Genomic DNA, 12,412 nt, shown 5'->3' on the forward strand with positions numbered 1-12,412 from the left:
GGCCTGAGATTCCCGCAGCTGCTGGGATCCTACTTTACTGCTGCATAACTGCTCTCACCGAACAGGAATTTAAAGCCCCAGAATGCTTTTGCTCATAGGGCTCCAAAACTAAGCTTGGCTTAGATGAGAGGGATCTTTAACAGGGCCGTAGCTAGGGTAGTGCGGCCGGTGCCATCGCACAGGACACCACAGGTCAGGGGGCGCTGTTTGGGCCTGTCATATTTCTGTTTATTATCATCCTTGCTTGTAGCTTCCTCTTATTTCATCCCCAGAATCTCCTGGTGCACTATATTATGTCCCTATTTATCCCCAGCATCTCCTGGCCTCCCCTATCTCTTCCCTGGCCCTTCCCCATCAGGTGCTCTATATTATGTCCCTATTTATCCCCAGCATCTCCTGGCCTCCCCTATCTCTTCCCTGGCCCTTCCCCATCAGGTGCACTATATTATGTCCCTATTTATCCCCAGCATCTCCTGGCCTCCCCTATCTCTTCCCTGGTCCTTCCCCATCAGGTGCACTATATTATGTCCCTATTTATCCCCAGCATCTCCTGGCCTCCCCTATCTCTTCCCTGGCCCTTCCCCATCAGGTGCTGTATATTATGTCCCTATTTTTCCCCAGCATCTCCTGGCCTCCCCTATCTCTTCCCTGGCCCTTCCCCATCAGGTGCACTATATTATGTCCCTATTTATCTCCAGCATCTCCTGGCCTCCCCTATCTCTTCCCTGCTCCTTCCCCATCAGGTGCACTATATTATGTCCCTATTTATCCCCAGCATCTCCTGGCCTCCCCTATCTCTTCCTTGGCCCTTCCCCATCAGGTGCACTATATTATGTCCCTATTTATCCCCAGCATCTCCTGGCCTCCCCTATCTCTTCCCTGGCCCTTCCCCATCAGGTGCTCTATATTATGTCCCTATTTATCCCCAGCATCTCCTGGCCTCCCCTATCTCTTCCCTGGCCCTTCCCCATCAGGTGCTCTATATTATGTCCCTATTTTTCCCCAGCATCTCCTGGCCTCCCCTATCTCTTCCCTGGCCCTTCCCCATCAGGTGCACTATATTATGTCCCTATTTATCCCCAGCATCTCCTGGCCTCTCCTATCTCTTCCCTGGCCATTCCCCATCAGGTGCACTATATTATGTCCCTATTTATCCCAGGCATCTCCTGGCCTCTCCTATCTCTTCCCTGGTCCTTCCCCATCAGGTGCACTATATTATGTCCCTATTTATCCCCAGCATCTCCTGGCCTCCCCTATCTCTTCTCTGGCCCTTCCCCATCAGGTGCACTATATTATGTCCCTATTTATCCCCGACATCTCCTGGCCTCCCCTATCTCTTCCCTGGCCCTTCCCCATCAGGTGCACTATATTATGTCCCTATTTATCCCCAGCATCTCCTGGCCTCTCCTATCTCTTCCCTGGCCATTCCCCATCAGGTGCACTATATTATGTCCCTATTTATCCCAGGCATCTCCTGGCCTCTCCTATCTCTTCCCTGGTCCTTCCCCATCAGGTGCACTATATTATGTCCCTATTTATCCCCAGCATCTCCTGGCCTCCCCTATCTCTTCTCTGGCCCTTCCCCATCAGGTGCACTATATTATGTCCCTATTTATCCCCAGCATCTCCTGGCCTCCCCTATCTCTTCCCTGGCCCTTCCCCATCAGGTGCACTATATTATGTCCCTATTTATCCCCAGCATCTCCTGGCCTCTCCTATCTCTTCCCTGGCCCTTCCCCATCAGGTGCACTATATTATGTCCCTATTTATCCCCAGCATCTCCTGGCCTCTCCTATCTCTTCCCTGGCCCTTCCCCATCAGGTGCACTATATTATGTCCCTATTTATCCCCAGCATCTCCTGGCCTCCCCTATCTCTTCCCTGGCCCTTCCCCATCAGGTGCTCTATATTATGTCCCTATTTATCCCCAGCATCTCCTGGCCTCTCCTATCTCTTCCCTGGCCCTTCCCCATCAGGTGCACTATATTATGTCCCTATTTATCCCCAGCATCTCCTGGCCTCTCCTATCTCTTCCCTGGCCCTTCCCCATCAGGTGCACTATATTATGTCCCTATTTATCCCCAGCATCTCCTGGCCTCTCCTATCTCTTTTCTGGCCATTCACCATGAGACCATTCCCCATTTTTCGGGTGCATTATGTCCCTTTGAAAAACGAGGGGGGCGCCAATGCTCTTTCTGGCACAGGGCACCAAAAAGTCTAGTTACGCCTCTGATCTTTAATGTTCCCTTGCTCTCAGGAAGTGGAAGGCAAGTGAGTGAAGGGAGGGTTCCTCTCCTGGTCGGATGTTCCTCTCTGTAAATTTTGATATGGGCTCCCCAAATTTCTAGTTACTGCCCTGTTAGGGACACTGCAGATTGCAGAGCTGCCCGGCAGGCACCTGCTTATTGGATATTGGATTGGCCCATAAAACGTACCCACTGCTATGTGCATTCAATACGTTTTCTACATTTGTGCACAATTACTGTATGCATGTCCAGGATAACACGTTATTCACAATAATACAATAAAGCAAGTAACTCTGTATCTGAAACAAACCATACTGCAACGCAAGGGGTGCACATACCTGTATTGTTTTTGCACGCAGAGTAAATACTGGCTGCTTTTGCATGTAGCCCATAAATGCTGGACAGCTTTATTTTTACACTGCAATTTAGATTTGAGTTTTTTTCATACGGATTGGTTAGAGGCTTCTCCTCAGAAAGAAGCCGAGCTAAAAAAAAATTCACTACATGAGAGGGTCTCATAGATGTTCTTCCCCTCTCCACTAAAGAGGCTATATCTCGCTGCTTTCATATTACTTTGTGGTACGATACCCCTATTTATTTATGTGACCCTCCAGTCTCCTTTTAATGATTATGTTGTGCCATTCGGCTCAGTTCCAAACTCTTTCTACTGTATGTACGATGTGATAATGTGAATTTGTCGTCACTCTCGAGTTTCAAACCTTTCATGTTGCTATGGCTATTGATATTGCCGTTTACACACTGTCTCGTCTGTATTTGGATTATGCTATTGTATTATGTTTCAATAAAGATTATTTAGAAAAAAAAAAAAACAACAACCTCCCCAACCAATATAGCCGTGAGTGGCCCTTACCCAGAACCCCTCACTTTGGGAGTTTCACCTACATACACCTACGCCAGCATAGGCAACTGATTGGATGATGGCTGCGTATCCACTAGGCAATTAAAATGCCAACGACATCGTTATCGTTCAATCGCTCAATAACCGTTCACAAATCGGGCATTAAAATGTCGAAAGCGACCAGCAATGCGCGCTCCGGCTGGTCGTTGTGGACATCAAAATCGCCCGAACATGCTGGTCAATCTGCCGATAACGACAGATTGGGCATGTTCGGGGATGAGGGAGGGTCCCTGCACTGAATGACCTATCATTCACATTACAATGTTGTAATCGTACTGTCGTACCTCTATCGCCTATTGGATACGCACATTTAGCCAGCCTTGCCCGATACCGCTCATTCCATTTTTTGCGGGCTGTTACACCTACCCCTTCCCTTGTTCTGTATGCTGGATGTAGCTTTCACTGTATGCCTGGGCAGCTCTTGCACTTGATGCAATCCTCTAGAATTGTAACGCTAACACGTTCCGACATTTTGAGGTCCGCAGCGTCTACGTCCATCTGCAGTGCAGATGCCTAACAATAAAGTGTAGTTGAAAATTGATTTATGTTTACCACCCCTCCCTCACAACCACCTACCTTGGGTGCCCCCCTCCTCCTCTTCCTCCCACCTCCTCCCGTGCGTTTTCAAACCAGCAGCTTCTAATGCCACCTCCACCCCCCTCATTATGTCACTTTCTCTCTTGGAGGTTCGATGAATAAAGTCAAAAGAAGAGGGAAAAAAAAAAACCCTAAAGTGAGCGCGATGAGGAGAGAGGCGGCTTTTATACTCACCGTGTCTCCAACCATTTGCTTTTCTTCTTCCTGACTTCTGCATTTGTGCTTTGAAAGCTTTTGAATGACAGCCTAACGGGTAGCAGGGGGAGCGAGCGAGCTGCTGCAACTAACACAGGGTGGAAATGCCTTCGCACAGTGGGTATAAAGTAACGTAATTATAGAGCAGGTCAGAGTCACTTCAATGAGCAAAAATAAAAGCCACCGGTTTTCTTTGCTGTCTCTCTCTCATACTTTAGTTTCACGTCAAGGGAGGTAAAATCATACTCAAGTCGTGTGTTGTGTTTTTTTTCTTTTTTTCTCTCCCACAATTTAAGGATGGCGATAATTTATATAGGGAGGGGTAGTAGATGCAGCTATAGGGCAAGGCGCCGGTTAGGCTTTACAATCCCCCTGTTTGAATCTCGCCGTAATAGTTAGTTCGATATTAACAGCAAGCGGGGAGCAAGCGAGGACCAATGGGGACTGGTGCGGGGACAGGGAACGCAGAAATCCGAGGGAGAGGTGGTAAAACTACTTAGAAGAAACGGTAACCGGGAAAAACGTTTACGTGAGACAAAGGTCAGGGCGTGGAAAAATTGCGCCTTGTTGCCATATTGGACCTCATTCAGAGGCGATCGCAAGGAGCGATCGCTCTCTCTGAATGAGGGCGGGCGCTTCTAGCTTTTTGGTGCGGCCTTCTGGTCGCAAGCTAAGCTGTGGGTTAAAACCCACAGCTTAGCTAGCGAGCAGGGTGATGGTCACGATGGTCATCACCATCGCGGCCATTGTGGCTTGCGACCAGACCCTAAGGTTGAGTCTGGGCACTCGCAAGCCCCAGGGAGCTTTCTGCTCTGATGGAGTAGGAAGCTCCCCACTGACATCACTGATGATGACAGTGCGGCCGCCCACAAACCGGTAGGCGTTCCTAAAGCATTTGGAAACCACCCCCCCGGCCCGCCTACAAAAAGGGGCGAGCTGTCGATCAACATCGACAGCCGTCCCTTTTGTAGCGAGCTCCGGAGCGACAGAGTTTCTCTGTCGCTCCGGAGCTTGCGCACGCGCAGTGCGGCCGCTGCGCGTGCGCAGGGTCACCCATCGACCTGGTTGCGAGCACATCAGTGTTTGCGACCGGGTCTGAATGACCCCCATTGTATCTGCCAACCAATATACATTAGGTAGGCCAGGGATTCTTCTTTATAAAGTCCTGTTATTATAACACATTCGACACACAGAAGACAGAAAAATAATCCAATTAACATTATACACAACTGGTCACACCCTTTACAGACTGGTTTGGTTTGAACCAGTATTAAAATATTCCTCAGTTGATTCGTCACAAAAAAAAAAAAAAAAGAGAACTTCAGTATTGCGCCATTGTATATATTCTCCACCAGCCAAACCGCAGGATGCTGCGGGGAATCAAACTAATGACCCTAGAACTGTAAGGCAGCAATGCTATCCATGGCAACACCGTGTTGCCTCACAATTAATACAGGTTCCACTAGGGGGATATGGTAAATCTCCCGGCCATGTGCAGTCATTTAGCTTATCTTTAGTGATAATGTGTAATTCAGCAGGATAAGTTGTGTCGCTAGAGCTTAAAATCCTGTTTTCTACAGCAGGGGAACAGACACGCACGCACTGCAGGTCATTGCCAAGACGCAGAGCAAAATCCTCTTTGATGCCTCTTTATGCTTTGATTTGTGTAAACGTGCAAAAATTTCCACCAAATCTAGCACCTTCTAGAACAGGGATGGGGAATCTCAGGCCCGGGGGCCGTATAAGGCCCCCGGATTCATTTTGGTCTGGCCCTCTGAGCTTTATTCTGTTAGCCTCATCTGGCTAGCGTGGTGCCTAGAATGGCACCCTGCAGCCAGAATCTATGCAGCAGTGCCGCCTGGAGCATCCATAGGACGCTTCAGATGGTCACACCTCAGCCCTTACAGCTCCCCGGAGCATCCTCAGGATGCTCCAGGCATTGCTGCAATCACCGGAGACTGTGGCCCCACCCCCGTGTGACATCACACGGAGGGGGCGTGGCCTGCACCGGGACCGCAGATAATGTTTTATATATCAAAATGACCCCTGTTTTAGAAGATAATAGCTAGAATCTGATTGGTTGCTATGGGCAACAACTCCACTTCTAAAAACCCGCACTTTAGTAAATATATCCCCAAGACTAGAAAGGGGTGTACATACCCATCTGCATGCTGCGAAAGAACTGGAATTTAGGAAAAATTTTGGAGTGGGCAGATATCAGGTCTAGGGGGCATATTCATCAACCTCATAATTGTTGAGGCAATAAGAAATGATGTTTGCCCGAATGTATTAAAATTCGCATTCAGGCGTCCCTGTGATGTGTTAGGAGTGACTTGACTCCACCAGATGTCTCTTTGCCCCTTTTACGGGACTGCTGCGCACGTGTGATCTACTCAACCCTCCCCCATATTTTTTTTTTTTCAAAATGTATCCCGTAGGCTGGAACGGCTAACGCCATCTTCAGATGGCGTTAACTGCGGGGGTCAATCTCTTGGTAAATCTGACCGCTACGTTTCTATGGGGGCTGCGGCTTCTGTCAGAAATGGAGGAACCGCGGAAGATATAGAGATATCCATTGCAGTCCCTCCATGGTACATTCGGGGGATACTTAATATTTGCGAGTATCCCTCGAATATGGGTGATTTCAGGTAATATCCCGCAAATATTATGTGATAAATAGGCCCCCTAGTCTTATAGCTTTTCTGGGACACGTTGTGGGACCATTTCTAAGCCGACATTGTCCAATGGAAGGAAACAGGTTTCAGACACACGAAAATGCCACATGTTATGAAGACAGGATCCATGGTGTCTTACTCCCATAGTTCATTCCTGACATAAATTAAGATAAACCGATCAGTATTTTAGAAGGAAGAGTTGGTTCTGAAATGTCAGGAAGTTGGACTGTGATGTCATTATGACACTGCAGCACAAATTTCCTCTTCAGATCTCTCTCTCTCTCTCTTTCTCTCTCTCTCTCTCTCCTCTCTTCCTCTCTCTCTCCAAACCTTGGTGCACTTCTAGTGTGGGGAGGTATCTCCAGAGAGCAGAGTAAGTAGACTCACACCTTGGTGGGCCATCTAGAAGCATTTTTGCAAAAGGGCGGCATAGTCACTTCTTTTCTCTCCAAATTATTTTCTGTCCAAACACTGATTAAAAATACTTCACCATATTTCATCATCACTATAACCATCTCTTACAAATAAAATGCATGGTAGATGCCATGTAATTGTTAATATTGTTGTTTACTATGGTATTCTTGGGCCCTTTTTTTGTTCTTTTTAAGGATTTAAAGGAAACCTGTTCCCTACGCACAGCTGAGGCAGCCATTTTGTGGTCTGAACCAATATTAACAGACTTGAACTAAAGGCTTCATCAGACATGAGTCACTTTATGATACCATGGGCTCTTATGAATATTGTTGCAGCCCACAAAATGGCTTCCTTCAAAATGGCCTCCATGGTATGTGTACATGATAGATACACTTAAGGTATTATTGTTTTTGTACATTCAACTTCTCCACTGTGTTCAATGCTTCATTTTGTCTTCCCTGCACAGCATGGACAAGCAAGGGGATTATGAGCCCAGTGACGCATCTGGATTCATCAGGATCAATGCTGTCAGGTGAGGCGTACTCTGTACTACATGAAGCGCCTCAGAGGCCTGGGTGTCTATGGTGCATACTTAGTTGCACTTAGATATTCTGCAGACTGAGGTGGCAACCAAAATGGTGGCCGTCTTATTCCTTAGACAAACAGTCATATTGTTATTAGTACATTATAAACTGTGACAGAAAGATATTATCACTGTATTAAGGATTATATCTGGAGCTGGAAACTTTTAGGCAATGTCTGGCTGAAGTTGGGACATATCTGAAGCTGAGATAACACCCTAAAACATGCCTAAATCTTGTATCCATTCACTTGACTGAGGGGGCAATTTATCAAATCTTGGAGAGATATAAAGTACCAGCCAATCAGCTTCTAACTGTCATTTTACAGGCTGTGCTAGGTAAATGACAGCTAAAAACTGATTGGTTGCTATGAGTAACTTCACTACTCTGTCTCTCTCCAAGATTTGATAAGTCTCCCCCTGGATTGTAAAGGAAATTAAATACATTTTCATTCATCCCTTTACCTCTAAGGGGTCTATTCATTATCTTTTTGTAAAACTTAAGTTGTTGCTTCATTCAATAAATAGGTAACGCAGGAGACTTCACTGAAAGCTCCTGTTTACCTGTCATGCACTAGGCGGAATGTGGTCCCCATACACTAGTATGGGAACCTCCCCATTCATCTAAAGGTGCCCATCCACTAGCAGACATGAAAACGACTGCACGATTATGACATTGTAATCGTGCAGTCGTTTGTCAGTCTGTGATGAGCCTGCACTGAACGAGCAGTCGTTCAGTACAGGCTCGTCCATCATCTGCAAACATGCTCAACTTGACGTTATCGTCAGGTTGTCCAGCATGTTTGCACGATGATAGATATTTAAACGACCAGCGGGCACGCGCATCGCTAGTCGTTTTAGATATTTTGGCAAACGATTGAACGATTGTTATCGTTCAATCGCTCAACTTAATCGTCTAGTGGATGGGCACCTTAACTCAGAAAATACATAATTTTCGGAATTTGATTATGAGAACAGACGGCATCTTTAGAGGGATTTAGTTAATAGACTGGCAGACGAGATGCCGCTGGTCTCTATCCCGGAAACGAAAGCCCAATGAGGGATTTAAGATCCTAATCCCGACGCCAGAATGCAGAAGGACGCTGGGCCGATCGAGGTAAGTCCAACCGTCTTAGCACTCAGCCGCGGGGGTGTGTGTGTTAGGTTTGGGGACTTATGGTTAGGCACCCCCCTGGGGAGGGTTAGGGTTAGGCTAGGGGGGGTTAGAGTTAGGCGCCACTGGGGGGAGGTTAGGGTTAGGTTTAGGGTGCGGGAAGGGAGGGTTAGGTTTAGGCACTCCCGGGGGGGGGTACTTAGGTTTAAGCACCATCCTGGGAGTCTTAGGATTAAGCACTACTAAAGGATGGTTAGGGTTGGGGTGGGGAGCGGAGGGATCGGTACTTACCAGCCTAGTCGGGATCTTGTCCTGTCAGGCTTCTGGAGTAGGGATTTGAACCGGCAGCTAACTAGCATGGCCAAGTCAGACTCTGCAGTTGTCATCTTCACTACTGTGGAAGTAACAGTAATACCCCTTTTCCACCAAAATTCCTGGTCTGACACGGAGTTGGAACAAAGTTCCTATCCGGATCAGACCCGGAATTTAGCCGGCACCGACTCGGGATATTCCAGAGTCAGCGCCGCTCACACCGGAGTCGGGTCTGCGTAGACCCGGCTTTTCCGGCGTGAAAGTGGACGCTTGGAGATGACATAATCTCCAAGCGCCACTGAAGCCGGACCAATCGGCCAGCTAGCAGCGCACTCCAGGTCATCATGACCAGGAGTGCGCTGTTCTCACACAGGGTTTCACGGGCTGCGCCCACGTTAAACCCTGCTAGTTACCTGGGTTGGATTGCCGGGTCACTCGACCCGGCGATCCAACCCTCTCCCCTTTTACACCAGGGAGCTGCCCGGGTTAACCCTGCAATAACCTGGGTTTTAGCTCCGGTGTAAAAGAGGTATTACAGTGATGATCCTCGGGTCAGCTGTCTCCCCCCCGGAGCAATGATGAATTGTTCTGAAGTTTTAGTATCCACCATTGCTACACTCAGCGAGTTAGATACTAAAGTAGGTGATGAATAGGTCTCTAAATTTTAATTTCCCAGAATTCATATTTCACATCTGAAATAATAGGGTTAGTGGCTGTTTTTCGTGATAACAATTATACTGGGAAAACTTGACCTCACCCTGGAGTAATGACATTTCAAATAGGAAAATGAATGGGAGCCCTACACAAACAGGATAGTCACGATATCCTGGACGCAGCTGATTTTCTCAAATAAGGTCATCCTAACAATCTGCCCTGCAAGAGGATCCCGAGTGAAATATGGAATAACCATCCCATTATTAAAAATTGGATTTTAATTACCATCCATCCATTAGCAATGATTCTACTGTGCGACGCATCAGGTTAAGCATTCAGATTGCGTTTTCAATCACCTTTTACATCTGTTGACAATGTCTTGTACCTGTTCTTGTCAATGCCTCTTTTTACAAATATCTCACATGCTTCTTCAGCATTAACATAAAAGGCTTTTTATTTCCGCTTTAATCGGCTTTATTCAAAGATTTTGAATCACCAGTGATCTGTAGTCACCCTCCCGTCTTCTAAGGCTTCTTATGAGGGAGGGGAAAGATAAAACCCACATAATTCTTGTATTATTTTAATAAGTGGCCCCTTGACTTATTAACAAATAAAATTGACCTTGTGACTTCTTTTCCATTCCTGAAATTGATTAGCATGAATGAGGACGTCATTTGTTAATTGTTTCCCCCCCCAACCCATTGTTTTCTGTCTGGTTTACAGGTTAAAAGAATATCACCGTTTGCAGAAGAAGGTCACCGCTCAAACAAAATGAAAATAACGGGGCGAAAACACAAAGCAGCAATAGAAAAACTCCCATTCTGTGCGCATTTTATTCACCGTTCTCGCTGTCTGTCTCTGGTTTCCCCGCGCTCATTGATTGGTTTGTGTGATCATTACGGATCTTTTGTGCAGTAAATCACAGGTTGGGGAAGTCTATCTCTGGCTTTCTCCGTGGAACAGCAATTACAGGGATTTGTATAGTTTAATGGGTTAAACTTGCTGCTAATACATAGATATGAAAGAAAATCATTGCAGTAGAGCTTATTAAAAAAAAAATATATATATATATCTTCACCATCCTTACATGTAGTGGTCTGTGTACTGTATGTGTGCATATTTCTAGGTGTCGCAGAAAAGATATACGTTAGATGATTATATACATTAATCTGGCAATAGATGGCGGGGGGGCTTATGTAATAGGGTGCGAGCTTGTGACGCTGCGGAAATGCATGCAAGTGTTCCCGTATTTTTAAAGCGCCACTCATTTTAATGGCAAAACCAAGCTGGTTTTGCTTTTAAAATGACTGCCGTTTTAAATATACGGGAACACAGGCATGTATTCCCACAGCGGTACATGCTCGCACCCTGTTACATAAGGCCTGGAAACTTTAAAGGATGAAACTTACAAGTATATATCACCCCATGGTCTTTTTCATGGGCGCAGGGTGTAGCGCTTTGCTTACAGTGCCCAGCAGACAGCCAGAGAGAGAGGCGGCATCCTTATACAAGAGTAGAGTGCCAGCCAGCTGAGGTCATCATGGCCAATGTGAGCAACAGAAATGCTGGCTGCATGGAGCCACTGGAAACAGGATCCCAGGGGGGCTCCCTCTCTATCAATCCACTCTGTCTTTACCATGGCCCAAACCGTAAAGGATGCAAGCACTGCCCATACACAGCCTCCCCCTCTCCTACACGGAGCCCACCAAACACTGAGTGAGATGCCGGATGGGGGATGCAAGATGGGCTGATGCTTACCTCCTTCTGTGATAAGGTTGGTCTGCCCCCGACTTCTCACTCTCCTCCCCCCCGGGTGCCTAGTAATGCCATCCGGCTGTAAAACATATATTGGGGAAAAGACTTCAACCAGACACCTCTCATCAATGGTGGTGATGCTCTTTCCAAAGGTCATTCCATCACATTTGGTGGGAACCCAAAGAGTCAGGTTTCTGGAGTCATGTGCTTCATATAATAGTCTCTATCCTCTTGGTCAGCATTCCCATGTTCTTTCTGTTGCTTCTTGGAGCTCCAACGGCCTCTCATGACCATAAGACATTGATATGGCATGTCATGTTTGCTGCCAGCTAGCCTCTGAGTGGTATAAGCCAAAGTCCCCTATGACGTAGTCAGTGTCGGACAGGAGCATGAAGGGCCCACCGGGAAATGAAGTGATAGGGGCCCATATTTAGGGGTGTGGCCAGCATCCAGAAGGGGTGTGGCCAGCCTCCGCAGAGGCTTAGCTAACCATTACAGAGTGTATGATCTGGGCCCCTTAAAATATATATTTAGTAAATACTGCTAGTGCATACAATATATAATAGATTAATAACAACAATGCCTTGTTGAATATACACCATAGTACTGTGCAGTATAATGTAACATACTGCATGTATAATTCAAGTGCACAGTCTGGAACCTGATCTCTAGAGGAGGGGGTGGGCCCTTGGGCAGTGGGGCCCACCGGGGGTTTCCCCTGTGCCCCTGTGGGCCAGTCCGACCCTGGACGTAGTCGGTAATCAGAATTTGGTATACACATTGTATGGAGTACATGACCAGCATGATTAAAAATTCTTCTAAATGCTTAAAAATTAATTTGGGGTCCCTGGTCAGAATTCTTCAATGCTTATTCATTGTTTCCATGACTAGGTTCCCCCCCATTCTTCCTTGCTCCCTCTGGCATCTATGTATAGTAGACAAACACACACAC

The 12,412-nt window shown here is 46.8% G+C and overlaps 1 protein-coding gene across 3 annotated transcripts in view; it reads left to right on the plus strand.

Moving 5' to 3' along the window:
- The window catches only part of ASS1 (argininosuccinate synthase 1), a 108,845-nt gene extending 98,054 nt beyond the window's left edge, over positions 1 to 10,791 (plus strand). For all 3 annotated transcript variants that reach the window (XM_088453476.1, XM_088453474.1, XM_088453475.1), the window contains exons 15-16: positions 7,512 to 7,577; positions 10,429 to 10,791. In XM_088453476.1, coding sequence (XP_088309602.1) covers positions 7,512 to 7,577; positions 10,429 to 10,480 — 118 coding nt within the window. In that variant the 3' untranslated portion in view covers positions 10,481 to 10,791. The remainder of the gene's footprint in view (positions 1 to 7,511; positions 7,578 to 10,428) is intronic.
- Positions 10,792 to 12,412: the final 1,621 nt, after the last annotated feature.

This window comes from Taudactylus pleione, unplaced genomic scaffold (assembly GCF_031769625.1).
Source record: "Taudactylus pleione unplaced genomic scaffold, aTauple2 ptg000579l, whole genome shotgun sequence".
Classification (NCBI taxonomy): Eukaryota; Metazoa; Chordata; class Amphibia; order Anura; family Myobatrachidae; genus Taudactylus; species Taudactylus pleione.